Below are 24,862 nucleotides of genomic sequence, written 5' to 3'. Positions count from 1 at the left end.
GTCCAGAACAATCAATTTTAGAAATTCAGTTGTTGTAGCTTGTTGGAATGCATTTTAGCTTACCAATTAAAATAAAAGCATAATTAAAATCAGCTCTATTTTGGAAGAATGGCAAGACGTATATAACATATTAGAAATGAGTGAGCACACATGTGTGTGTGTGTGTGTGTGTGTGTGTGTGTGTGTGTGTTTAGCCAGTGGACTGTACAGCTAGGGATCCTTCGATACAGTCATTCCTGTACCATATGAGCACAGGTATTCAATCTCACTGCCTACAAAATGCTATTTTTTACATTAAAAAGACAAAAGGTCACCCTTTGTAAAGAAGATCTCTACTCCTGAGGGTTTCACTGAACCCTGTGGCCCTTCCTTTCTCAATCATCCTGGAAATCAAGAGCAAGAAATCACCACACACCTCTAACTGTAATTTTTAGCCTTAATTATTAAACATTACCAGGCATAGATGCCATTAGTCTTTTCCCTAAAGGACTGCAAAAGGAAGATAATTCATAGTGGTTCCTCCTCCCAGAAAGGGAAATTGAGTGTTCAATTTCAAGGGTTGGAGATTTATTTATTACGATTATTCCTTAAGTGTTTCATTCCTCACTTCCCTTTGAACTGCCCACATCCCTGCGTGTGACCAGCAGGATGGGACTCTACCCACTCTAACTGAGCATCACACTTGACTTTGTGTTTGTAGAAAACCAGTTGATCTTGGACCAAGTGCTTCATTTTACATTCCCTTGTCAGTTACAATTGATCATTCAGCTTGACAGTTCATGTTAATGGAAGGAAATGAGCTACTGCCACAGTAGCAATAGCACCACATTGACAAGAATGTTTCATCAGGTTTTTTTTTTTTTTCCTATCAAGACCTCTTTATTGTAACATAAATGATTTGGGATCAATAGATTTGTTGGTCTAAGTCTGGGTGATTTTGTGAAATGCAATCGTACATTAGTGGCTGGGGTTCCTTTTAACCCCTGGTAGAATTTAATTAATTACCTTCTGCCCTTTATTTCTTTCCCCATTGGCTTCATTTCCACTGACTTCCTTTACCTCCATTATCATTTAATCTTTGCTACATATGATTTTTTAAAGAGCTGTATATCATTACTTATCGAAGAAAACACGGACTGTTGCCATTTTTCAGACAGATAATTTACTAACTCCTTTTAGTAGTCAAAAAAAGAAGAAGAAGAAGAAGAGGAAGGGAAAGAAAAAAAATGGTAAGAAATTGATTGAGGTTAAAACTTAAGGGAATAAACCAGTGAATGTTAGAGCATCAGCTTTTTTTTTTTTTTTTTTTTTTTTTTTTTTAAACATAAGATAGTATCCTTTTCCCTGGCAGTAAGCTACAACTTCCTGACAAACATGCACTGTGGCTATGCAGCCGGGGCACCTGCGTCAGCTTCTTGTTCCGCAAGCAAGTCAGGTCTGTGTTTATTCTCAAAATTATAATAGATACAGGATGGCAACTTCTGTGTACTTGAAAGGTTGGCAAGTAATGGTGTTAATTTACATGTAGTTGTCCATTTCCCTAAGTTATAGTACCAGCGCAGAAAAATCATTTGGTACGGATTTTTTATAGTCTGCTCTGAATCTGTGTCATCCTCTGAGTGAATTTACATGGATGGGAGGGTAATTTTTTTTTCTTCTAAATGGAATTTAGTCAAATACTGCTAAAATCACTATGCTGCACACCTAAAACTAATATCAATGATACTTCAATTAAAAATAAATGAATGCATACTGACAGAAGTAAATCTGCTCACCCTTTATTTTCATTTTTATTACAGCTATTAAAAAAGAAAGGAACTTCTACATTTCTTCAGAGACTAGAACGGGGAGGTCCAGTCACCATTGCATCGCAACTCAGGGTTAGTAGATTTTTTTGGTTTTCTAAAACTTAGATTTTGATTTTTTCAACTGTTGAGGGCTTATGTGTCATTTTTTCCCCATTTTGACCACTCGAGTATCTTCAGAAAAAGTAAGCACTCGCATGCACACAAACACACACAGAGACACAGCACAGAGAATTCATAATAAATAAAAGAGTTACAGATTAAAGATAAACATTTCTATTGAAAAACTCTTTATATTTTTGATCGGTGTCTTCTTAGGAGAATAAACTGTGTTTTGCTTTTCTCCTTAGAAATCTCTAACGGATATTATTGGCAAACTCCAGAAGCGCACTCCGCACTTCGTCCACTGCATCAAGCCCAATAACTCAAGGCTGCCAGATACTTTCGATAATTTTTACGTGTCTGCTCAGCTACAATATATTGGGGTCCTGGACATGGTGAAGATCATCCGATACGGATACCCTGTTCGCCTTTCCTTCTCAGATTTCCTGTTAAGGTAAATTCTGCTCTTGAAACATTACGTGCGCTGCTTAGTGTGGCATTCTGACGATGCGGTAGCAAGGATCTTCTGTTTTGTTCTTTTCTTCAGGTTTTATTCTGTATACGCTTGACTCTTTGAACAATGAGGGGAGGGGAGAGGCCATGGAAATCCACATTTAATTTTTGATTCCTTCACAACTTAACTACTACTAGCCTACTGTGGACCAGAAGCCTTACTGATAACAAAAAAGGTGGATTAAGACGTATCTTGTATGTTATACATATCATATACCGTATCCTTACAATAAAGTAAACCAGAGAAAATAAAATGTTTTTGAGAAAATCATAAGGGAGAGAAAATACATTCACATTACTCTACTGTATTTATCTAAAATAATCAGCACGTAAGTGGACCTGCACAGTTCAAACCTGTCTTGTTGAGTAAACAAAATACTCTCAGAAGCAGTGAAATGCACTGACCAAGCTTTTTGCATGGTTACTAAACTTTGATACCTTGGACACCATTTTCATGTTACTTTATATGGGTAGGTTTCCTTGGATTTAATTGCTAAAATTGTTGCATATAACATTTACATGAATTTTTTTATTTTAAAGAACATGGGGGTGCCTGGCTGACTCTGGTGGTAGAGCATCCGACTTTTGATTTCATCTCTGGTCATGATCTCAGGGTTGTGAGATCAAGCACCACACTGGGCTCCAGCTAGGCATGGAGCCTGCTTAAGATTCTGCCTCACTCCCACTCCCCAAAAACAAGATTCTCTCTCCCTCTCCCTCTGCCCCTTCCCCCTCAAAAAAAATAAATTAAAAAAGAACATATATATGTGATTATTTTCTCCCTTATGTCTATGAACAAAATATTTTTTTTAGATCAGAGTAAAACTACACTCATTTTCCAAATCCAGCCTACTACTTATTTTTGTAAATAAAGTTTTATTGCAGTATAAGACCTGGTGAAAATAATGACAATATTTGTTCTTAGGCAATTAAAAAATAATAGGGAAATAAGCAAAAAAATGAAAGGAAGAATTTAGTATTCCTGTATAAAAGAAGATAAAGTTCTGAAATAATATTAATATAAAATATTATCAATATTACAAGAATAAAGCCTAGCATTTATGGTTAAAATTAATTGTACAAATAGTATGGAAAATCTGTTTGACAAACCATTCATTTAAGAAAAGAGATTTAACACTTTGTTGACCAGATGTTCAACACTCGTGGCTCAACTAGTGCTGCTGAAGGCTGAGCACTAAACCGCTGAGCCACCAGGGCTGCCCGAGATGAATGTCTTTTAAAATTAAGTACAACATTTCATCTATAAAAAAGGTGGGGGTCGCCCAGGTGGCTCAGCAGTTTAGCGTTGCCTTTAGCTAGGGCCTGGTCCTGGAGTATAAAATTAAAATAAATAAATAAATAAAATTAAGTACAAGATTTCATCTATAAAAAAGATAGGGGGGTCGCCTGGGTGGCTCAGTCGGTTAAGTGTCTGCCATCAGCTCAGGTCATGATCTCTGGGTCCTGAGATGGAGCCCCACATTAGGCTTTCTGCTCAGTCTGCTTTTCTCTCTCTCTCTCTCCTTCTGCCCTTCCCCACTGCTTGTTCTCTCTCTCTCTCTAATAAATAAATAAAATATTTTTAAAACTAAAATTAAGTATAGCATTTCACATATATGTATCCCTTGCTCTACCATGACCTTTAGGCAGGGACCATGTCTTCCTCACTAATGGTGTTTAATCAGTGCTTTCAGGATGAACTTCGTATTGCAGATTAATCGTTGTTCAATTTAAAGCAATATTTCTAAATAACAGAGACCATAGCCATGGTTTGTTTAAAAGAGTAGCAGGAAAAAAAAAAATAAAAAAATAAAAAAATAAAAATAAAAGAGTAGCAGGGATGGGAAATGATACTTTTTGGTAAATCTTTGTATTTCTTTCACCAGCCCCTTACTTAAAAAAATTGAGATGTGATTTCTACTTATCCTTACTTGCACTGGCATATCAATAGAAATTGAATTATTAATTTATTTCAGTGGAAATTTGCCACTATCTTTTTTTTTTTAAGTAGGATCCATGCCCAGCGTGGAATCCCATGTGGGGCTTGAACTCACCACCCTGAGGTGAAGACCTGAGCTGAAATCAAGAGCCGAACGCTTCACCGACTAAGCCACCCAGGCATCTTGCCACCGTCTTTTTTAAATGAAAGACACTGCCACTCTGGGTTCTTGTCACAAAAAGACCATTGACCCATAGGGAAATGATCAGTTTCTGTAGAACTTGAATAAAATATAGTTCGCCTACTGTCACATCAGGAAATAACATAATTTTTGTATTTAAGTATAGTTAACACACAGTATTACCTTAGCTTCAGGTGTGTAACATAGTGATGCCACTATAATTTAATATTTATTTAGAAAGCTCGTTGGAACTTTGGCATTCCCTCAGGCAATCAAGCATCATTATATAAATAAAGATCAGAGGTGCAATTTAATAGAAAGTTTTGTTTGCTAGAATCAGATAACAGAATGTATTGTTCCTCTGTAAAATATTGATTTTTCTCTTCACATCACCTTGTCTTAATTGCTAGAAATAAAACAAATTACTTTGTTTAGTATACAAAAAGGCATATGATTGCCACAAGAATATTGGACAGAGAAGAAAAGGATGCCCTGTTTTGAAGCAAGCACCTACTTAATTAGAACAGTGTTTATTGTTCTTAAAATCCAACATGACATTAAATGTGGATAATGGACATTTCCTGTGGAATCTGTTGGTGGATGCGATGATATTGCAAATTGGCTTTGGGGTATTTTGGCTTTAATAACTGTCAGTCATTCTGAATTTTCCTAACTGAAACTGGAGAATTGCATGAGTCTAGAGGATCCAATTTTGATTAAATTTAGAGGTGTGCTTGCTGAGTGTTTGCCGAATAACATCCATAGCATTCAAGTGGGATGATAAAGATGTAAGGTCCTGTTTCTCATGATGAGAGACTCCCCAAGTTTGGAGAGAGGAGGAAAAGAAAAGGAGCATTGTGATATGTAACTGGAATTCCTATTGCTATGAACTAAATGTGTGTGTGTGTCCCCCAAAACTCATAAATGCCCACAGTGACTGTACTTGGTGATGGAGTCTACAGGAGGTATTCAGTGTGGAATGAGCTCATAAGGATGGAGCCTGATCTGATAGGATTAGTGTCCTTCTAAGAAGAATCAACAGAAAGCATCCTCTCTCTGTGTGTGCTCTACGAGGATACAGTAAGAAGGCGACTGTCCGCAAGGCAGGAGGAAACCTGCGTAGAAATTAAATTGGCGGGTGCTTTGATCTTGAAACCCCCAGACTCCAGAACTGTGAGAAAAAAAGAAACTTCTGTTGTTAAGCTGCCCAGTCTGTGGTATTTTGTGATGGCAGTCGAGGCTGTCTAGGATACCTGTGTCTGCAGGGTGTGTTTCTGTGGTGTCAGTGGGTAGCAAAGCAGCACAAGTTATGTTGGGAAGTTTTGGGTGCTTGTTCTTGTCCGAAATGCTCTTGTAATGGAAGGAAATAGAGTTTAGGTGCACATATCCCGTGCTTTCCAAACCTCTCTAATCCTATCTTTTTATCCATTTACTTGGTAGTATTTACTTGACGTTGTAAGTTCACAGTAAAATATTGATTTTTCTCTTCATCACTCAGGCATCTTGCCACCATCTTTTTTAAATGAAAGACATTTAAATTCTTCAGAATTTAAATTCACTCAGGCATTCTTCCCTTCAGAAACTTTTTCACAAAATCCCAAATTGATCTGTGTCTTTTCTCTAAACTTCAGAAGGGCTTGTGTAAGACACTTGTTATTTGTTCCCTGGAAACAGCCCTTTAAGCTGTGCCAATCTCCACCACTGGACCAGAGGTTAGGAGACTATAGCCCATGGGCCAGATCTGGCTGTCACATGCTTTCATATGGCCAGAGAGCTAAAAATGTCTTTTGCATTTTTAGATTGTTATATTTTAAATGGTTACGTACATACCAGCATCATGGTCTCAGTCTTATCCCTTGGCATACAAAAGCCTAGAGCATTTACTCTCTGACCCCTTCTGAGGGTCAGGCATTACCACAGGCATGCCTGGACTGTAGCAGAATGCCAATCACTCTTCATGCTTTTCAAGCCAACTCAGTGAAACTGAACGGAAAAGATCTCATATGCTCTTCTGTCTCAATAACTTTCCCTAATGTTGGTCTGGTTCTTCAGTTTGTGAGGCTTTTCAGATGCCATTGCAAATGACAACTCTCAGCAATAGATTCTCTGGAAGATAAAACCCCACATCAGTGGCTTGCAACAGCAAAGCTTTATTTCTCTCTTGCTGACCATGATTTAGAAGTAGTACACCTAGGCTCAAGCCACCTCTGACCTGAGCCTCCTTTTCATGACGAGCCCCAGAAAGAGCCAACATGCCCTTTCTGCGTCAAAGGGAGAAGAAATGGCCGAAATGCCTGTGACGACTTCTGCCCAGCTGTGGCCTTTGTCACTTGCTTATATTACATTGGTTAAAGACAGTCCCTTGGCCAAGGCCAACAGGAATAGGGTAGAGAAGTCTCCTACTCATAGGAGATACTATACAACACATAACAACCAATGGGAATGTGTGCACCTCTGGCTCCATTTACCTGTCGCTGTGTATCAGACCACCCCAAAATTTCATGGCATAAAACAACAGGGTATTATTTCTCCTAGTTCTGTGGGTTAACTGGGCTCAGCTGGGCAATTCTTGCTTGGAGTCTTTCCAAAACTTACAGCCACGGAGAGAAGATGTTGGTGTTAGCTTGGCTGGATGTACCAGATTGCTTCTTCGCTGATGCATCCAATGTCACAGTGTTCATCCAGCGGAACAGTCTGGACCTCTTACCTGGCAGCTCCCAGCTCTGAGGGCAAGAAAGGAAACTTGCAGTCCTCCTAGAAGCTGGGCCTGGAACTAGTGCAGCATCACTGCTCTTGTATTTTGTTTGTCAAACAGTTGGAGACCAAATCAGATCTTTCCTCTGGAAGAAGCAGTGGGTAGTAGCCAATGCCACAACCAGCTACCATATCCTCTTAAAGAAAGAACATCCAAGTAATTGGGAACAATAAGAAAAATCTTTCATAGTCATGCCTGTGCAGAAGAATTGCTATTAATTCATTGCCCCACAGTAGGTACATGTGAATTCAATGTGTTGAATAATGTAATACCATCATGTTTTTTTTTTCCAATTCTAGAATTAAAGGAAGAATAATATGAGGAAATGCTAGGGAAATTGTTCATTGTTTTTTTTTTTTTTTTTAAGATTTTATTTGAGAGAGAGAGAGAATGAGCAAAGGGGAGGGGCAGAGGGAGAGAGAGAAGCAGATCTCTGCTGAGCAAGAAGCCTGATATGGGGCTGGATCCGAGGACTTGGTCCCAAGACCTGGGGATCATGATCTCCTGAGCTGAAGGCAGACTCTTAACCAACTGAGCCACCCGGGCGCTCCCTAGGGAAATTGTTTTGAGGAGTCCTTCGTGGTATGTACCATGCCTTTTACCTTGTAAGGTGCAGTACCGTCATTCTCCAGAGCCCTGTGTGCTTGTGACATTGTGACGAACACCACTACTCAGTGATAAGCCAGAGGTTGCTGGCTCTCACTCCTTCTGCTCTCCTCAGAGCACGAGCCTCTGAACTTTTATCTTCTTCCAGATATGGCATGGAAATCTTTTGGAAACTACCTCTGGATGCTGGGTGGCAAGCTTTTGGGTGTCATGCCCACCGTGCATCTATGGATTTATTGATGGTTGGTGGGGGAGAATAGGACAGCATCACTCCAGGATTGGCCCTTTGGGGAGGTGACCTTATTTGGAAAAGACAGACGGACTTGTCTGAGAAAAGCACCCCTGGCACTGGTATTATGCTTGGCGTGGTGAGGGAGCATGATCTGTCCTCCAAGATTGTCACTGGATGAGATCCCTCTTAGAAATAGTCTGAATCGTTTAGCTTGTTTAAATGACACAGTTGTTGCTGAAAGGTCAGGCTGTGAAAGAACACAGCCGAGATATTAAATCGGGTGCGGGGAGACAGATGAAAAAAGCCACACTTTGGTTTCTTGGACTCAGTTCACGGATAGCGGCTGCCCGGTGAAGCAGCATCGCCAGAGCCACAGGTCTGAGCTGGAATCTTCTAAAAGTTTTCCTTATTACATGGACAGGCTCCCAGTAGCTGTCAATGTGTCTTTAATAGAAACACGAATTAATAAGTTCAGGAGCTATTAAATGCTCTAAAGCTTCAATTGGCGAAAAAGTATATTTTCTTCAGGGTGAGTTTGCCAAGGTTGACTGTGTTCTTCCTGCTAAAACTGATCTGCAGGTTGGCTTAATGAAGTTTGAGAGGAGAGGACCTGTTAGTTTCCAGTGAAATGTGACATAGGAGAGACAAGCATAAGGCATAGGTTCTAGGAGTCATCTCAATCTAAACATAATTCTGTATTTCTTTATCGGGGATCTGATGTGTTCAGTGGATCGTGAGTCGTAATTTCCCCCATAATGTACTTGGGGCATGTGCAAACTTTTTCTATAAAGGGCTAACTAACCACTGTCGCTGGCTTGCATGTTTAGAGGTCACTGCTGCAGGTGCTCAGCTCTAAGTGGGGTCCAGCACAGCCAGAGACTGTAGGTGGAGGAACAGGTGAGCGACTGGACCAGAGAACCATACCGGGGGGAACAGAGGGCCAGAGGCCAGGTGCTTTGGGCCCCAGAGCCCCTAACCCTTTATCCAGTCCCATCCCCTTGTTTCTGGTGGAATTGGGGGAAAGTGTCTACAGAAAGGGGGCAGAGGGACACCTGGGTGGCTCAGTGGTTGAGCATCTGCCTTCAGCTCAGGTCGTGATCTGGGGTCCTGGGATCAAGTCCTGCATCAGGTTCCCCACAAGGAGCCTGCTTCTCCCTCTGCCTGTGTCTCTGTCTCTCTTGAATAAATAAATAAAATTTTTTTTTTTTTTTAAAGAAAGGGGGTAGATAAGGAAAGGTCCCTGATGTAGCTTTTGTGCTTTCATAATCTGGCTCAGATCCTAAATTGTGCCCCAACCGGCGGTATGTGCTCCGAGGACAGCATTCGTCGTCCATTTCTGCCTGTGTTCTCACCAACTCTTATTTAGTCAAGCATTTTACCAAATCAGATGTCATTATGATGGAAAGGCACCTATAGCCGCAGCTGATGAGTATCCCCCACTGTGTCACAGATGCCCATGGTGGGTCATGCTCCAGAACTGCGCTTTAGGCTCATTATTCTGTTCCTCATCATAACCTTTGCAGACAGCTACTCTCATCGTACAGATACGAGTTATTATATTGTGATGATTGCCAGCTTTGATTTAAATGTGCCTTGAGGGACACCTGGGTGACTCGTGGTCGAACGTCTGCTTTGGGCCCAGGGCATGATCCCCAGGTCCTGGGATTGAGTCTCCCATCAGGCTCCTTGCATGAAGTATGCTTCTTTCTCTGCCTGTGTCTCTGCCTCTCTCTCTGTGTCTCTCATGAATAAATATATATATAAAATAAAATAAAAAATAAATGTGCTTTGAGTGCACTCATCAGCACCGAGTGGGCCCGGGCGCTGTGCTGAACGTTCCACGACTCATTCATTCATTCGATCCTCAGCACACCTCCGGGACTTGAGTTCTTAGTAACATTCCTGTTTGGTAGCTGAGGAAACTCCAGTCCCGAGGACTTAGGTATGGGTGCACACTTCTGGTCTCTGAGGGTGTCTTTAACCACCCCACGATAGTGATGGTGTACTGACATTGGCCATGTTTCCACCGCCGTGCACTTTGCACTTCCTCTTTCGGCCTGATTGTTGCTAGCAGCCACGGGCAGACAAGCACGAACGCCAGAACAGCACCATGACCCCACCATAAATCCCTGGAGATTTCTCAAATTCTGGACTTCCTTTGCTCTGTTTCCTGAAAAACAATCCAGTTAGTTCCATTCACTTTCAGGCCAGCAGTGTCACCATCCTCACCAGCAATCTTGCATGGTCATGCAGTGGCAACAGGGCAGCTGGCTGATGGAGTATGGACGGATCAATCATGACTTCTGAAAAATGACCTCCAAGAGACTAAGGAAAGGGATCTTTGCAGACAGAGAACCATGCAATTTCATTTAAAATAGCAAAAAAGTAAAAACAAAAGTGTTACAGCTTTCTAACGATACCTTGGAAACAATACACCAAACTGACCAGTCTAAAATAATGTACTAAATAATTCTACTTGAGTAAGCATCCATATGAAACAAATAAAAGCAGGGTGATTATTGAAATTCTGGGAAAATAGACAAGAAGCTACATGTGTTAAATATTTTGAAAATTCTATTGTATTTCCAATACAATTTGGGAAGCACATTAAAAAATGCAGTCCCAGAATGCTGAATCTTATTATTTATTACTTGAGTTATCTGGGCTTCCCCACTTCTCTCCGCTGATATATCTTAATGTTTTTAATTATACGTTATATCTGGCAAACCATAATCACAAAACGATCTTGCTTTCGGGGCCAAACCAGCTTTAAATAATCACCCATAAGTTTCTTGTTTCATTACTTAAAAACTATTTAATTTTGTTTATAGAACAATAGTGGTTTTTAATGTGACCATCAGTATGTGATAGTTTTCATTGATTATATCTGAATGATCTCAGTAACTCAGGAGTCTATAAAGACCTGGGTCATCGTTGGGATCTTTGAAGGGACCTAATCAATAGCATTGTTTTTCCTTATTCAATTTTTGACCAAAGAGAGGAGACAAATGATCACAATGTCACCTTTCAAAGATATTGCTTGGCGTAAGAACCTTAGTGCCTGCCAATAGAGCCAAACCTAGGGTGGTCAGACTGACTCCTCAGTTACAGATAGCAAGGACCCAGGTAGACTTACTTGGGTCTATGGGAATGAGGGAGGCTGTTCAGGGAAGGCTTGGAGCCCGGGCTAGCTGAGGAAAACAGCTGTGAACACCTAGCAGGTTCATTAGAAGCTGAGAATGTTCTGTTTTTCCTACCAAAATTGCCAGTTAGATTAGTCTACCACTGCCCTTCCCTTTGGAAGTGTGCAGGACTAGAGTGGCCAGAATGTCATCCCACCTTTATCTGTAAGGAAACAGCTGCAAACAAGAAGCTGCCTCGGTGAATCGCTGTGGTGTTGTGTGTTCTGGGACATTGGACTCCTCCAATAAGCCTGTCAACAACCTTGGGGGATGGCTGATCCCCTGAGGGGACGCCCTGTCCTTCAGCATGTCCTCTCTCCCATCCTCATGAGCACCTCACTGCTTCCTTTTGTGCCCTTTTGGGACCACTCACGAGGAATATAGATTTTACACCCAAAGATTCTGAAGTGGGCCAACAGAGCATTTCTGTAATTGATTTCAAGGCCACTCTGTATTCATGGCTGAAAGTGCATTTTATTTCCAATTGCAAACGCTGTCTAGACATAGTGTCCAACTGAGCCTATCATAGATTCTGCAATGAGAATAAATGAAAATATTAAAACAAAAGAGAAGCTCCAATAATAAAATACCAGTAGCCTAGATATTCCCCAAATCTGACTATAAATTTTCTTCCATTATTAAGTTCCCTGTGAGAAATGAAAGTTCAAAAATTAATATGTCTTGTAAATGGAAGTCCAGAGATACTCAATTCCAATGGAATTGAAATCCCAAATCTGATTAACTTGCCTTGCTGAGTTAAATGTCTAGAATTCCATATGCATAAGTTAAATTTCTATTTCTGAATCATTCTTTCCAGTTTCTTACTCGGCTCGGATGAGCTAAAGAGGTTCCAGATATCCTGGCCGAGCTGGGCCCCTTCAACAGGATGGGGTGAGAGATCAGCCACGGTATTGATTGGTTTGAGCTGCCATCTCAAAACACCAGACTGTGGCTTACACAACAAATACTTATTTTCTCACAGTTCTGGAGATTGGAAGCCCAAGAGCAAGATGCCAACAGGGTTGGTGTCTGGTGAGGGCTCTGCCCTTAGACTGCAGACAGCTGCCTTCTTGCCGTGAGCTCCTGTCGCCTTTCCAGGAAGAGTGCACACAAAGGGAATGAGAGGGTGAGAATCAGAGACAGAGAAACAGGCAGAGAGAAAGAGGAAGAATGCTTGCTGGTGATGAGGACACAAATCTTATTGAATTGGGACTCCACCCTTATGACCTCTTGTAACCTTAATTATCTCCCAAAGGAAGACCCTATTGACAAATACAGTCACCAAATCCTGGGCAACAGGGCTTCAGAATAGGAATTTTGGAGGATGGAACAATAAAATTCAGTCCATAGGAGTCCTCCTTCTGGGCATGACTAATTCACTCTCGCTTGTTGTGTTGTTGACTCACAGCTGCACCTCTGATCACCTTCACATTGAGAGTGAGTAAAGAGTAGATGTGAGGTTATTCGGGCACTAATTTCATCCTACATACTAAATGTAGAAATCTGTCCCTTGTCTCTAGAGCAGGATACCACAGGGAAAATTATTCTAGAATATAATATTTTTTGTTGCCCATGACAAAGGTGACTGTATAGTATATTGACCAAACCAGGAATGTTTTATAGGGAAATGGGGAACCAATAGTATTTTTTATAGGAATCCAGGTTAAACTGGGACTGTCCCTGGCAAACCAGGACAGTGGCCACCCTAACTACCCTGCACCCACCTTCTCATGAGTTTTGGTGCATTGTCAGGAGTCTTTTATCTCTGCCATCCCCAGTAGATACAAGCTCTCTTAAGGAAAACCTTCTGCTGTGTGCACATAATAGGTGGCCAGCCAGTATTTGTTGAATGAACTAAAACATGAATTAGTAATATTTTCTCTTTTGTATAGTTGACCTCTAAATTTGGTGTCCAAGATGTCGTGTTCATTGATATCCTGAATAAGATTCATTAGTAAACCAAAAGAGTTTTAAGTATCTAACTAGCCTAAAAGGTTTGCCTTAATTATGCCAAGATATTTCCATTTTAGGGCAGCCCTTTAGACTTTAGTATGAGTCAATGATCCCAGGCTTGCCTTTGCCATGGTTTAATAATATTCTCACTCTCCCCCAAACTACTGTGAGTCATTCTCTGAAATTTCTAGTCATATGATAACTGTACAACAATGCCTAGATGCATACTCCCATATTGGTTTAAGAAATAGCTTCATTTTATGTTTTTTTTTTCCTGTTCTTTGAAATGCTTTGTTAACTAAAGGCAGTTTCTATGATACCACAGGGATGGGGAACTAATTTTTGCAGTAGAAATGTATTTAGGAATAAAAACATCGAATCACAGTAGACTCTACTGATGATCTATGTTTAGAGGAGACGCTATTTTTAACTAAGTAATTTACAGTTAGAGCTGACCCACTTTGTGGTCTTCCTACAATATACTCACTTGAACCCTCTAGTATAACTATATTAAGACCCTATTACAAAACTTGAAAACTTACTTTTTGTGGCAGTTCAATAAGTTAAAACTTATATTGCATGAAATAAATACTTCTACATTTAGCAGAATATATTCATTTCAGAATAAAAAATTTGTCCTATTGTTAGGAAACTCATATTTGTAAAAAAATCATAGCTTTAAAAACATGGTGATGATAAAATATTTTTAAACTTCAATAGTCTTACAAATCTCTTCATTTATGACAAAAAAAATCCCAACATATTTCTGTATAGGACCTCAGCTACTTTCTCCACAGCTGGAGAAATGGGATAACTGATATTAAGAAGGAACTTATAATATGTTCAAAACAATGAAATCTGCAGAACAAATGAGTCCTGCAGAATAACCTGAAAATTATCAATGTATATAGTGAGGGACTCCAGAGTAAAATACTTTAAAAGGAATAATTTGAACTATCTCAATTGACAGATGACTAGAGATAGGGGCAATGTGACCTTTTTTGAGTTCTGATCATCATGACACAAAAAACCAGAGTCCCATTCAGGAAGTAGAATACCAAGTGTGGCATTCATCATATTGGTGCCCTCCCTTTTGTAAAGAAACTTCTTTTAGGGCTCTACAAAGCTAAGAAATGGAAGTCATCGTTTATGCATTAGATTCAGTAAAGCAGTAATTATTTAACAACACAGGAAAACAAAAAATTGTATCTATACATTCTTCATTAGATGTCCTACACATCATTTCAAGATTGACCTTTAGAGAATTATCACATAAAAAAAAACTTTTTACTTGTTTTTTTAGAGAGAGAGCAGGCATGAACAGTGGGGGACAGGCACACAGGGTGGGAGATAGAGAGAGATTCTCAAGCAGATTTCATGCTGAGCAGGGATCCCCACACAGGACTTGATCTGAAGACCCTGTGGTCATGACCTGAGCTGAAACCAAGAGTCAGATGCTTAACAGCCTGAGCAACCCAGGCTCCCGGGGGGGAGGGGGGGACTTTTAAAAAGGAGTCATTACAGGGACTATTACAAATCTACTGGTCATGTCCCAGTGAAAGGTATATTTGGAGCCAGTATCCATGAGGATAATCTGTTTTCTGTGCCCAGCACACCCCAACGTGAAAACCAACGTTGACACCATAATCATCTTCCCACACCAGAATTAAGCAGTTTGGCACTCCTTAATTAGATACTTTTATATGTTGACTTCCAATTCATTATTATGCTTTGATCATTACTTCAAATGCACATTCTGATACAAAACATGCATCCTCCCCCAGCCCCAATCCAGTGCCCTTATATGGCAGTTGATTGAAGGTCTATGTTCCATTCAGGTTGCCTGCTTCACAGGCCCCCTAGCTTCATAGTACAGGTTGGATCCTCTTAGTGAATACTCTCTTGCTGCACATCCACTGACAATGATTAATTTCAGCATGCTATGATGTACCTTAGAAATACAAAAAAATAAAAATAAATAAAAAAAAAGAAATACAATGTTAAAGGCATTTTTTTTCCCATTCTAGCTCTTTATTATTAGAATAGAAAGATTTGGAATAAAGTTTTCTCTTCCCATTATACCATAATATCTTCTTAAAGTCTTATCTAGATACAACCTTAGTGATACATACAAGTCTCCTATTTTATTTTTTTTAAGATTTTATTTATTTATTCATGAGAGATAGAGAGAGAGAGAAAGGGACACAGGCAGAGGGAGAAGCAGGCTTCATGCAGGGAGCCCGATGTGGGGACTCAATCCTGGGTCTCCAGGATCACTCCCTGAGCTGAAGGCAGCGCTAAACCGCTGAGCCACCCGGGCTGCCCCTGGTCTCCTATTTTAGTTGGTGTTCCTGGCACCTAACACAGGGCCTGTTACAAGGTTGTTGCCTAAAAACTGTGTTGCTATTCTTAAAATGATTAACAAAATATTCAGGCTAACCCTGGCAATTTTCTAGGAAATGCTCTTAGTCCTTCCACCTCTGCTAATGTTTTTAAAACCTGTTATTAAATACTCAGCGCATGCATGTGCACATGTGCACGCACATACACACACACACAAGAGCACACACACACATAAGCACACACCCCAAGCATTCTTTAGAGCAAATTCTTTAAATCAATGACTCTCAACCATGCTGGCTCAGTAGACTCACTAAGTTTTTTCTGAAAATCATGGATAGCTGGGTTGGGGCCAGGGCAGCAGGGAAGGTTGCCAGGTAGGGTACAGGATACCGAGTAAAATTAAAGTTTCAGATAAACAACAAATATTGAAAATGGACAAAAATGATGACCTCTGAAGGGCACTATGACATTGCTGGGATCACAGGTTTAAACACTGCCCTCTCTCTCCCCTCCCCTCTACTTCTCTCTCTCTGCTCTGACACGCTTTCCTTCCAGATAGTTCCAGATCATCTCCTATGTGTCAAGGATTCTGTAGCTCTAGCTAATTGAGGGTTTTTGCCATTCTTATAGAGTAGGATATTCAAACCCATTATTTGTATAAGATAGCTTTCCACTTTCTATTTGTTTTACGTTAATGATTGCTAAATATTGAGTAAGAATATTGGGTAAAAGAATGGAGCATCTTTATATCATACTATGGTGTCTAAATTTGGTGATCTCTACTGAAATTATTCAAAAATACTAAGAAAAAATTAAATTATTTCATTCAGTGTATCTTTTGACCTATGTCCTAGCTTGCCAAGATAAGGACTATCTACTTTAGCCTAAAGAAAAATACAGAGATAAGTATTTTCTTAAACAGATGTATATTTCCATATACTGTTAACAAAACTACAGGCATATATAGAAATGTGGCCATGTAGGATGTGAATAGGTCTTGAAGACTCTCACTAGCTGCCTAAACTGTTATGACCAAATTACACTGGAAAAGCTACACACACATGAAAAAATAACATGTTTTTTCTACCCTTCAGTATATCCTATTGAAAATAATCTTTGTCTGTTTATACACTTATGACATCAAAAATGCAAAACACCAGTGACTAACATTTGATAGTTTTGCTGTTGACCATACACTGTCAGAACATGTGTTATGTGAGCTACATATACTTTTCATCAACATTTCAGATTCCTTACTGTGAATCCATTTTCCTTGCTGTTCTCCTTTGGTGTTTACTGAGCATACAAGCTGGACATCAGAAGGAACGAGTACTTTGGTTTCCAAAACAGATTTTTTTTTAAGTTTCTCTGAATTCTTTTCATGAATGTTCGTTTGATTTACTTCTAAAATTTTTACCAGTTTTAATAAAACATAATTGACATGCAATAAACTGCATCTGTTTTTTTGGTTTTAAAAAATGACAAGTTTTGATGGAAACCTACATCCTAGGAACCATTCCACAAATCATGATGGTGAACATACCTGTCATCCCACTAAAGATTCCTTTCTCCCTTGGTATTCCCACCTTCTCACCCACCCCTGTTTCTCCATCCCCAAACAAGCATTGGTTTGCTTTTGTTCATGATAAATTAGTTTCATTTTTTGAAATATCAGACAAATTAAATCATTAAATATGTACTTTTTTGGTCTGTTTTTTTTTTTTTTTTTTTTTTCACTCAGCACGGTAATGTTGACATTCAGACATGTAGTTGTGTGTATCAGGAATTCACTAAGAAGTGTCTTTTTGTATGTCACTCATGTGTTGACAGATCATTAGGTTGTCCCCAGGTTTGGTGAGTACAAGTAGGACCACCATGACCACTCATAGACAAGTCTTCATATGAACATGGTTCCATTTTGGGGATGGAGTTAAGCATAAAAATATGGGAGTGAAATGGCTGAGACTGATGGTTAGTATAAATTTAACTTTTCAAAACTACTGCTAAACTGCCTTCCAAAATGGGCATACTACTCTGTATTCCCACCAGTAGGGCATGAGAAGTCAGTTATTCACAAAATCTTCAACATTTGGTTTGATCAGTCATCTTGTTCTAATGGATGTGTGCTAGTATTTCATTGTGATTTTACTTTGCTTTTTCTAATGGCTGATGATGTTAAGCATCTTTCCATGGACTCATCCATGTCTTCGTTGGTGAATTTCCTGTTCACATACCTTGGCTAACTTTTCATTGGGTTATTATTTTTTAGAGTTCTTTGCAGATTCTGAAGACACGTATGAATTAAACATTTAACTGGCAAACATTTTTCCCCAAGAGTGTGGCCTATCCTCTAGGTTTTTAAAAGATTTTGTAGAATTAGTGTTAATTTTTCTTTCAATATTTGGTAGAATTTACTTAGTGACACCATTTAGGTGTGGAGATTTCTTATTTGGAGGGATTTTAAGTATGAATCCAATTTCTTTAATAGTTCTAGGGATATTCATGTTATCTATTTTATCTCAGTTGGGTTTTAGTAATTTTTAGTTTTTGAAAATTGGTCTATTTCATCCAAACTGACAAATTTGTCTATGTGAGGTTGTTTATATCATTCCTTTATTATACTTTTAATATCTACAGGGTCGGTGACAACATCCTTTCTTTGCTTCTGATACCAATAGTTGTGTCTTCTGGGTTTTTTGTTTTGTTTTCTTTACCAGTCTAGGGTTTTATCAATTTTATGAGAGTTTTTTAAATTTTGTTTATTTATTCAAAGAACCAGCTTCTGATTTTGATTATCTCTCTTGTTTTATGTTCAAATAATTTCGTTGATTTCAGTTCTTATATTTATTATGTCTGTCCTTCCACTTGCTTTAGATTTACTTCATTCTTCTTTTTCAAGTCCTAATGTGGAAGTTTAGGTTAATAATAGGAAGCCTTTCTTTCCTTTTTTTAGATTATTTATTTATTTATTTATTTATTTATTTATTTATTCATTTATTCATTTATTTATTTGACAGAGGGAAAGCAGGAGAGCATTAGCAGGGGGAGCAGCAGGGGGAGAGTGACAAGCTGACTCCTCACTGAGCAGGCAGCTTGACATGGGACTCAATCCCAGGACCCTGAGATTGTGACCTGAGCCGAAGGCAGACACTTAACTGAATGAGCCATTCAGGCACCCCAGGAAACCTTTAGTTCTTTTCTAATATGGGCAATTAATATAAAATCACCTTTATTTATTTAAACAGCACCTTTGGGCTGATGGTGAGTTTACCTTTTTTTCCCCAGGACCTCCTGGTCTGGAATCCAGGCATCTGTAAATCCAGAAGTCAGTACTGGTGCAAACAAAAACAGCTCCCAAAGAAGTCCTTCTTCAGGCTCAAGGGACAGGATAGGAAACTCCTAAAACTCCAAGTGTGTGCAAATACACTGTTTTTCATTTCTTCCCTCCTCTCACGGCCCACTCAGAGCAGTCCTGTGGCAGATGGCACTGACTCCTCTGAGGAAGGGGAACCTTCCAACCCAGTCAGAGGAATAGTGGTCGCAAGAGGGTAGCTTGAACCTCTAGTGATCTCTTTCTTGGCAGCCTACCGCTCAGCCCCAGATGGATAGGCACTCCCAGGAGTGCACAGAGAAGAGGGGTAAAAAGGCCCCAGACTTCAGGCCAGAGGACAGGAAAGAGAGATCCAGGCAACGTGAAAGTTCACACATTGTCCATAGTTTACAGTACAGTTCATTGCTGCTGTTATTTGTTCAGACTTTCATTTCTGAAAGATATTTATATGAGGTAAAATACGGTAGGTTGGCATTGTTTTTTCTGCTAGTATTTTAAAGGTACTACTTCTCTGGGTTGTACTCTTTCCAAGAAGAAGTTGGCTATCATTCTTTGCTCTTCCGTGCAAGATTTGTCTTTTTTCTTCTTGTGTGCTTTTACAATTTTCTCTTTTTCACTGCTTTTGAGTAATTTGAGTATACACTTTGATGTGGTTTTCTTCTTGTTTCTCGTGCTTAGGGCTCATTGAGGTGCTTTGCTCTATGGGTTTCTTGGATCTGTGAGTTTATAGTTTTCATAAAATCTGGAAATTTTTGCCCATAATTTCATTGTTTTTTTCTACCTCCCCGATTAGCTACTCTAATTTAGATGCTACAATTCCATGGGTATTCAGTATATGAGGTTGTCCCACAGACTCTCATCACTGATTAGTGCAAATCACAGATGCTCATCATTTTTTGGTGGTGTTTCTCTGTTTCATTTTGGATAGTTTCTATTGCTATGTCTTTGGATGCACTAATCTTTTCCTCTGTGATGTCTTTTTTTTTTTTCCCCTCTGTGATGTCTAATCCACACTTAATCCAATCCAGTGAATCTTTTGCTTCAGATATTGTAGTTTTTATCTCTAGTTCAGTTTGGATTATTCAAAAATCTTTCACGTCTTTCACATTTTATCTTTCTTCAGTATCTGTTTGTCTCCTAATTCCATTATTTGCCATTTCTGGGTTATTAATTTTTCTCTTTCTCATAGGTCAGATTGTTCTGCTTCTTCACATGCTTAGTAATTTTTCATTGACTACCAGACATTACAAATTTTACTTTTTCAGGTGGTACATGTTTTTTATATTTCTGTAAATAGTTTTGAATTTTGTCTAGAAAACAAGCCACTTGGAAACACTTTGTTGTTTTGAGATTTTGTTCTCATGTTTTTCTAGATGAAATCAGACTAGCATGTAGTCTAGGGCTCATTATGTCATACTAATTCTGCAAAATAATTGACTTCTTTATCCAGTGCCCCATAAATTGTGGGATTTTTCACTCTGGCTGGTGGGAACAGCCTTACTTGTTTCTTAACTTTGCCTGGGATCTTATTCTCTCCTCCACTTGGGCAATTCTTTTCCAGGCTTATTAAATAATGCAGGTTTATTCACATGCATGTGCTGACAATATTCTGCTAGAGACTTGAGTGGGCTCTGGAGGTCTCTGGAATCTTCTCTTGGTGTAGCTTTCTCTTCTCAGACTGTCTGCTCTGTGAACTGAAGCTGCCTTGGCATCCTTCATCTTCCAGAGCCACCTCCTCAATTTAGGGAAATCTTTGGGCTTTATTTGGGAAGTCTGGAATCTCCCCTCATGAAGGAGCTGGGAGGTCTTAGGGCTTATCTCATTGTGTCCTATCTCTCAGGGATCATTACCTTCCCTGTCTGATGTTCAGTGAATGCCCTGAGAATCATTGCCTTACATATGTTGATTGGTTTTAAGTTGTTTGAGGATGGAGGGTAAGACCAGACCGGTCACTCTTCCCCCATCTTGACTTGAAAGCAGGAATTTATGAATTTATTTTTTTATGTTGGTTTCCTACTAGATGGGTACTTTATCTAATAGATTGTTTCTGGGCTATCTTGTGAACACTTATAATCTGTTCTTAAAACAGAGAACTTTCTAAAATGATGATGTTATTTGAAAATGTGTATTTTTTTTTAAGATTTTATTTATGAGAGACAGAGAGAGAGAGAGGCAGAGACACCGGCAGAGGGAGAAGCAGGCTCAATGCAGAGAGCCTGACGTGCAACTCAATCCCAGGTCTCCAGGATCATGCCCTGGGCCTAAGGCGGCGCTAAACCGCTAAGCCCCCGGGCTGCCCGCAAATGTGTATATTTTAAAGATAACTCTGATAGTTCAGATAATGGTACACTTTTCTCCTTTGATTATTCAGATTATGTATACTAATTTTTCCTAAACAGACTTGTATCTCTGTATAAAAATTAACAGAGAGCAGCTGGTATTTTATAAAATGATGATGCTAGACAAGAGTTTTGGATAGGAAGTGGAGGCGAATACTATATTTGTTTGAATGTGCATGGGATTTTAATTAAGCTAAAATTAAGCACGTTAGAAATTGTCCAGGAAGCTGATGACTTTCATTCTTATTCTTAGGGAATACATGGGTTGGATGTCTCTATGACCAAAATGGTCAGAAATGCATATTTATATACAGAATTCTGAACAGGCTTATGAACATTCTGCCCCCTATCCCATGCCAAAAAATACTTTGGCTCAAGAAAAAAGTGCCACCTGCTTTGCCCACAGTAGAATTTCAAGACTTAGCAGGAAATCTCCTAATCTCTTATTGATTATCAACCAGTACTTTAACACAAGTAAACCCTGAAACATCAACAAATTCTTAAGACATTCCAAAAATTAATAAATAATGAGAATAGGAGGATATGCTTTTTAAAAAGTACCTTTATCCCAGAAATCTTTATAGCAGCCATTTCTTGCAAATACTGCTATAACTATTTATCAGACATGAATAGGAATAAGGCTCAAAAAAATTAAGATTTAAGCACATACTTCTGGCCTTTACTATATTTTATTGCCATTCCATTTCAGTGGTCAGGGAAATTATAGATATGGCTATAGATGTAGCTATATAGGTATGTTTCAATAATTTGTCTGTTTCAAAAAGCAAAAGTTCTGATGAAGACAGGCCTTGAAAGATATGAACTTTATATATGATTCTTATACATTCTCTCCTCAGAATTCTCACACATTATTTATTTATTGGAGTATTTAAAATTAAGAAAAGTAGCAATCATAAATAAGATCTAACAAAGTAAAATGTTATATTATGTGTGTACTTTATTTCCCTCAAAATGTTATTTTACTTCTTGCCCTAAATCTTACCAAAGTGTTTTCTAAAGACCTAGAAGCTTGAAAGCTCAAAGACATGGCTATAAAAGTTATTCATTAGATTTAATCCTAAAATCCTGCAGACTACCTGCGGCCATTCTGAGTGTTGGAGATACAAAGATGAGAAAGCCTTGCCCAAGTCCAGGGCATCTCCCAGTGGAGTTGGGGGCATAGACTCATTGGAGTACTGCAAGTCATCGAATCCTGGAAACAAAGCCTGTTTTCTCACCAGATGGAAGTGATCAGAAGGAATTCCTAGAGGAGTCTTGAATAATGCTAAGAAATAAACTTATTGAAAGACATGATAGGAGAAGCCTCAGTCTTAGAAAGAGACCTAATGATGAGGTTGGGTAAGATTAATATCAAGAAAGGGAAGAGATGAGAAGCATCATAAGGTATACAGGGAAAGACATTCATACTACAGTAACATGAGGACAAGCAAAGAAGGAAAAAAGAAGCAAAAAAGTGGTAGCAGAGAGAAAGGCAAGGCCTATGTATTTTAGGATACAAAACACAGAATTTATCATGTAGCTAATAAGCATTAAGTGTTTAAAAGCAGGAAAATAATGTAGTTTTATTTTCCTTTAAGCAAGATCAGGGGACAGCAAGCTATGACTCATGGACCAAACCCAGTTAGCAGCCTGTTTATTAAATATAGTTCCTCTGGCACCGAGCACATCTATTTGTTTGCACATTGTCCTTGGCCACTTTCATGTTACAAAGGCAGGGCTGAGTAGTTGTAATGCAGAATTGATGGCTCACAAAGCCTAAACATTTGCAGTCTGACTCTTTATAGAGAAAAGCTGCTAACCTCTGGGCTGGATCTCCCTAGCATAGACTTTCTTAACCTTGACACTTGACATTTTGGGCCAGATCATTTCTTGTTGTGGAGGGCTGACCTGTGCATTATAGAATATGTGGCAGCATACGTGGGCTCTACCCACTAGAGCCCAGGAGCACTCTCCTCGACCCCACCCCGATCATGACATCCAAAAATGTCTCCAGGTCCTGACAAATGTTCCCCAGGAGGGAAAACTCACTTCTGGTTGAGAACTACTTCTAGCAGCTAAGTAGAGTTTGGTTTTAAGTGAACATGACCACAGCTAAAGTTAAAACACTGGAAAATCAAGTGGAGCGAAAACACCGATGTGAAAACCAAGGTGTTTTGAACATGAAGGTAGTATCACTTGGTGACTGTGAACACAGGACTTCAGACAGATGAGGATTGAGGATGGCTTCCCGAGGGCATGCCCGCATTATAGCCTGGGTAATGGTGCCCCTAACTGAGATAAGTAATAGCAGAGAGGAAGCAGGTGTCGAGGGAAGAGAATGAAGTGGGTTTGGATGCGGGTATCAATGGCTAATGGCTATTGAATATGTATATTTGAAGTCAGTAGATTATAGCTAGGGTTGTTGATGAAAACCAAAGAGCATCGTGTCAGAAAAGCCACAGGAATATGAAGCCTATGGGAACTGTGACCAGAAGAGTTTGTGCAGTAGAGAGAACCAGACATAAGGCGTACAGATTGTCCATTGCATCTCTAAATTAGGGAATGATTCACCAAGGGTGCTGGGAAGAAGAAAAACTGTGTACATCGAGGCATGCGTGATAGTGAAGAAGTTTCAAAAGATATAATGAGACGAGGGAAAAGGGAAGAGAAGAGATTGCGGTCAAGCACTCCGTGCCCTCTAAGAAATGCTGTAAGGAGAGTCACCATTTCATACTGACCACAACCATTTCCAAGAAGAGCGTAGGTGAGAAAGACCCTCAGCTTAAATGTTTCACAAGGGTGGGTTTCTTATAAACCTTGCACGCGTATGTACGTCGCACTTGGTAGGTGGTGATTATGGCAGCAGGAGAATGGGTTTCCAAGACCACCAGCATCACAGCAAATAGTTGCATGGATCTGTGGGCGAAGTGGAGGGTCTGGGATTGAGTCCATGGAGCTGTAGCCCGCATCTTTTCCTCCCCTAATAGAGATCTGTGCTCACACGCAGGATATACCGTTCTGAGCAGCACACATTTTGTGCATCACATATCAACGTAGGCTTGAAGTTGGTCTGTTCTGTCAGTTTCACTGAAGTTCATCTACTCAGCAGTCCTGTTTTTAGACAGTTTAAAATGGTTTTAAATAAATTGGCCACAGGCTTCTTTTAATATCATTCAATCTGAACGTGTAGAAGAAGCATCTGAGGAAAAAGGAGTACTTGAAAAACTTTTAAGCAGTGAGAACGAGGAAAAGGAGGACTGTTAGGGAAAAGCTGGCAGGGCAAAGCAGCCCCAGGAAGGACAGTCTGCAGAGCAGATTCCTCCTCCTGACCACATCTGCTGCTCCCCCGAACTGCTGGTACCAACCCAGCCACACCTCCTCACCACCTCCAGGAGGGAAGGTGAGAAACCCAACAGTCACCCCCAGCTGAAGAGGGGGTGACCAGGTACCAGGTAGACAAAATGGTCTAATCCCTTAATCTGTTAGAAATAAAAATAGAGAAATGATTGGCTCTGGAACTGTGTACTTCAACTTGGTCAGTAATAAAATATGCTCTGTTATAGTATAGTCGCTAGTTTTTA

At 39.5% G+C, this 24,862-nt stretch overlaps 1 protein-coding gene across 1 annotated transcript in view; it reads left to right on the top strand.

The window, feature by feature from the left end:
- Positions 1 to 24,862, top strand: part of MYO16 (myosin XVI) — a 480,319-nt gene that overhangs the window by 338,959 nt on the left and 116,498 nt on the right. The window contains exons 26-27 of the mRNA XM_072782401.1: positions 1,800 to 1,880; positions 2,156 to 2,361. Coding sequence (XP_072638502.1) covers positions 1,800 to 1,880; positions 2,156 to 2,361 — 287 coding nt within the window. The remainder of the gene's footprint in view (positions 1 to 1,799; positions 1,881 to 2,155; positions 2,362 to 24,862) is intronic.

The sequence above is a fragment of the Canis lupus genome, chromosome 17 (genome assembly GCF_048164855.1).
Source record: "Canis lupus baileyi chromosome 17, mCanLup2.hap1, whole genome shotgun sequence".
Taxonomy (NCBI): domain Eukaryota; kingdom Metazoa; phylum Chordata; class Mammalia; order Carnivora; family Canidae; genus Canis; species Canis lupus.
This window is presented reverse-complemented; position numbering and strand designations above follow the sequence as displayed.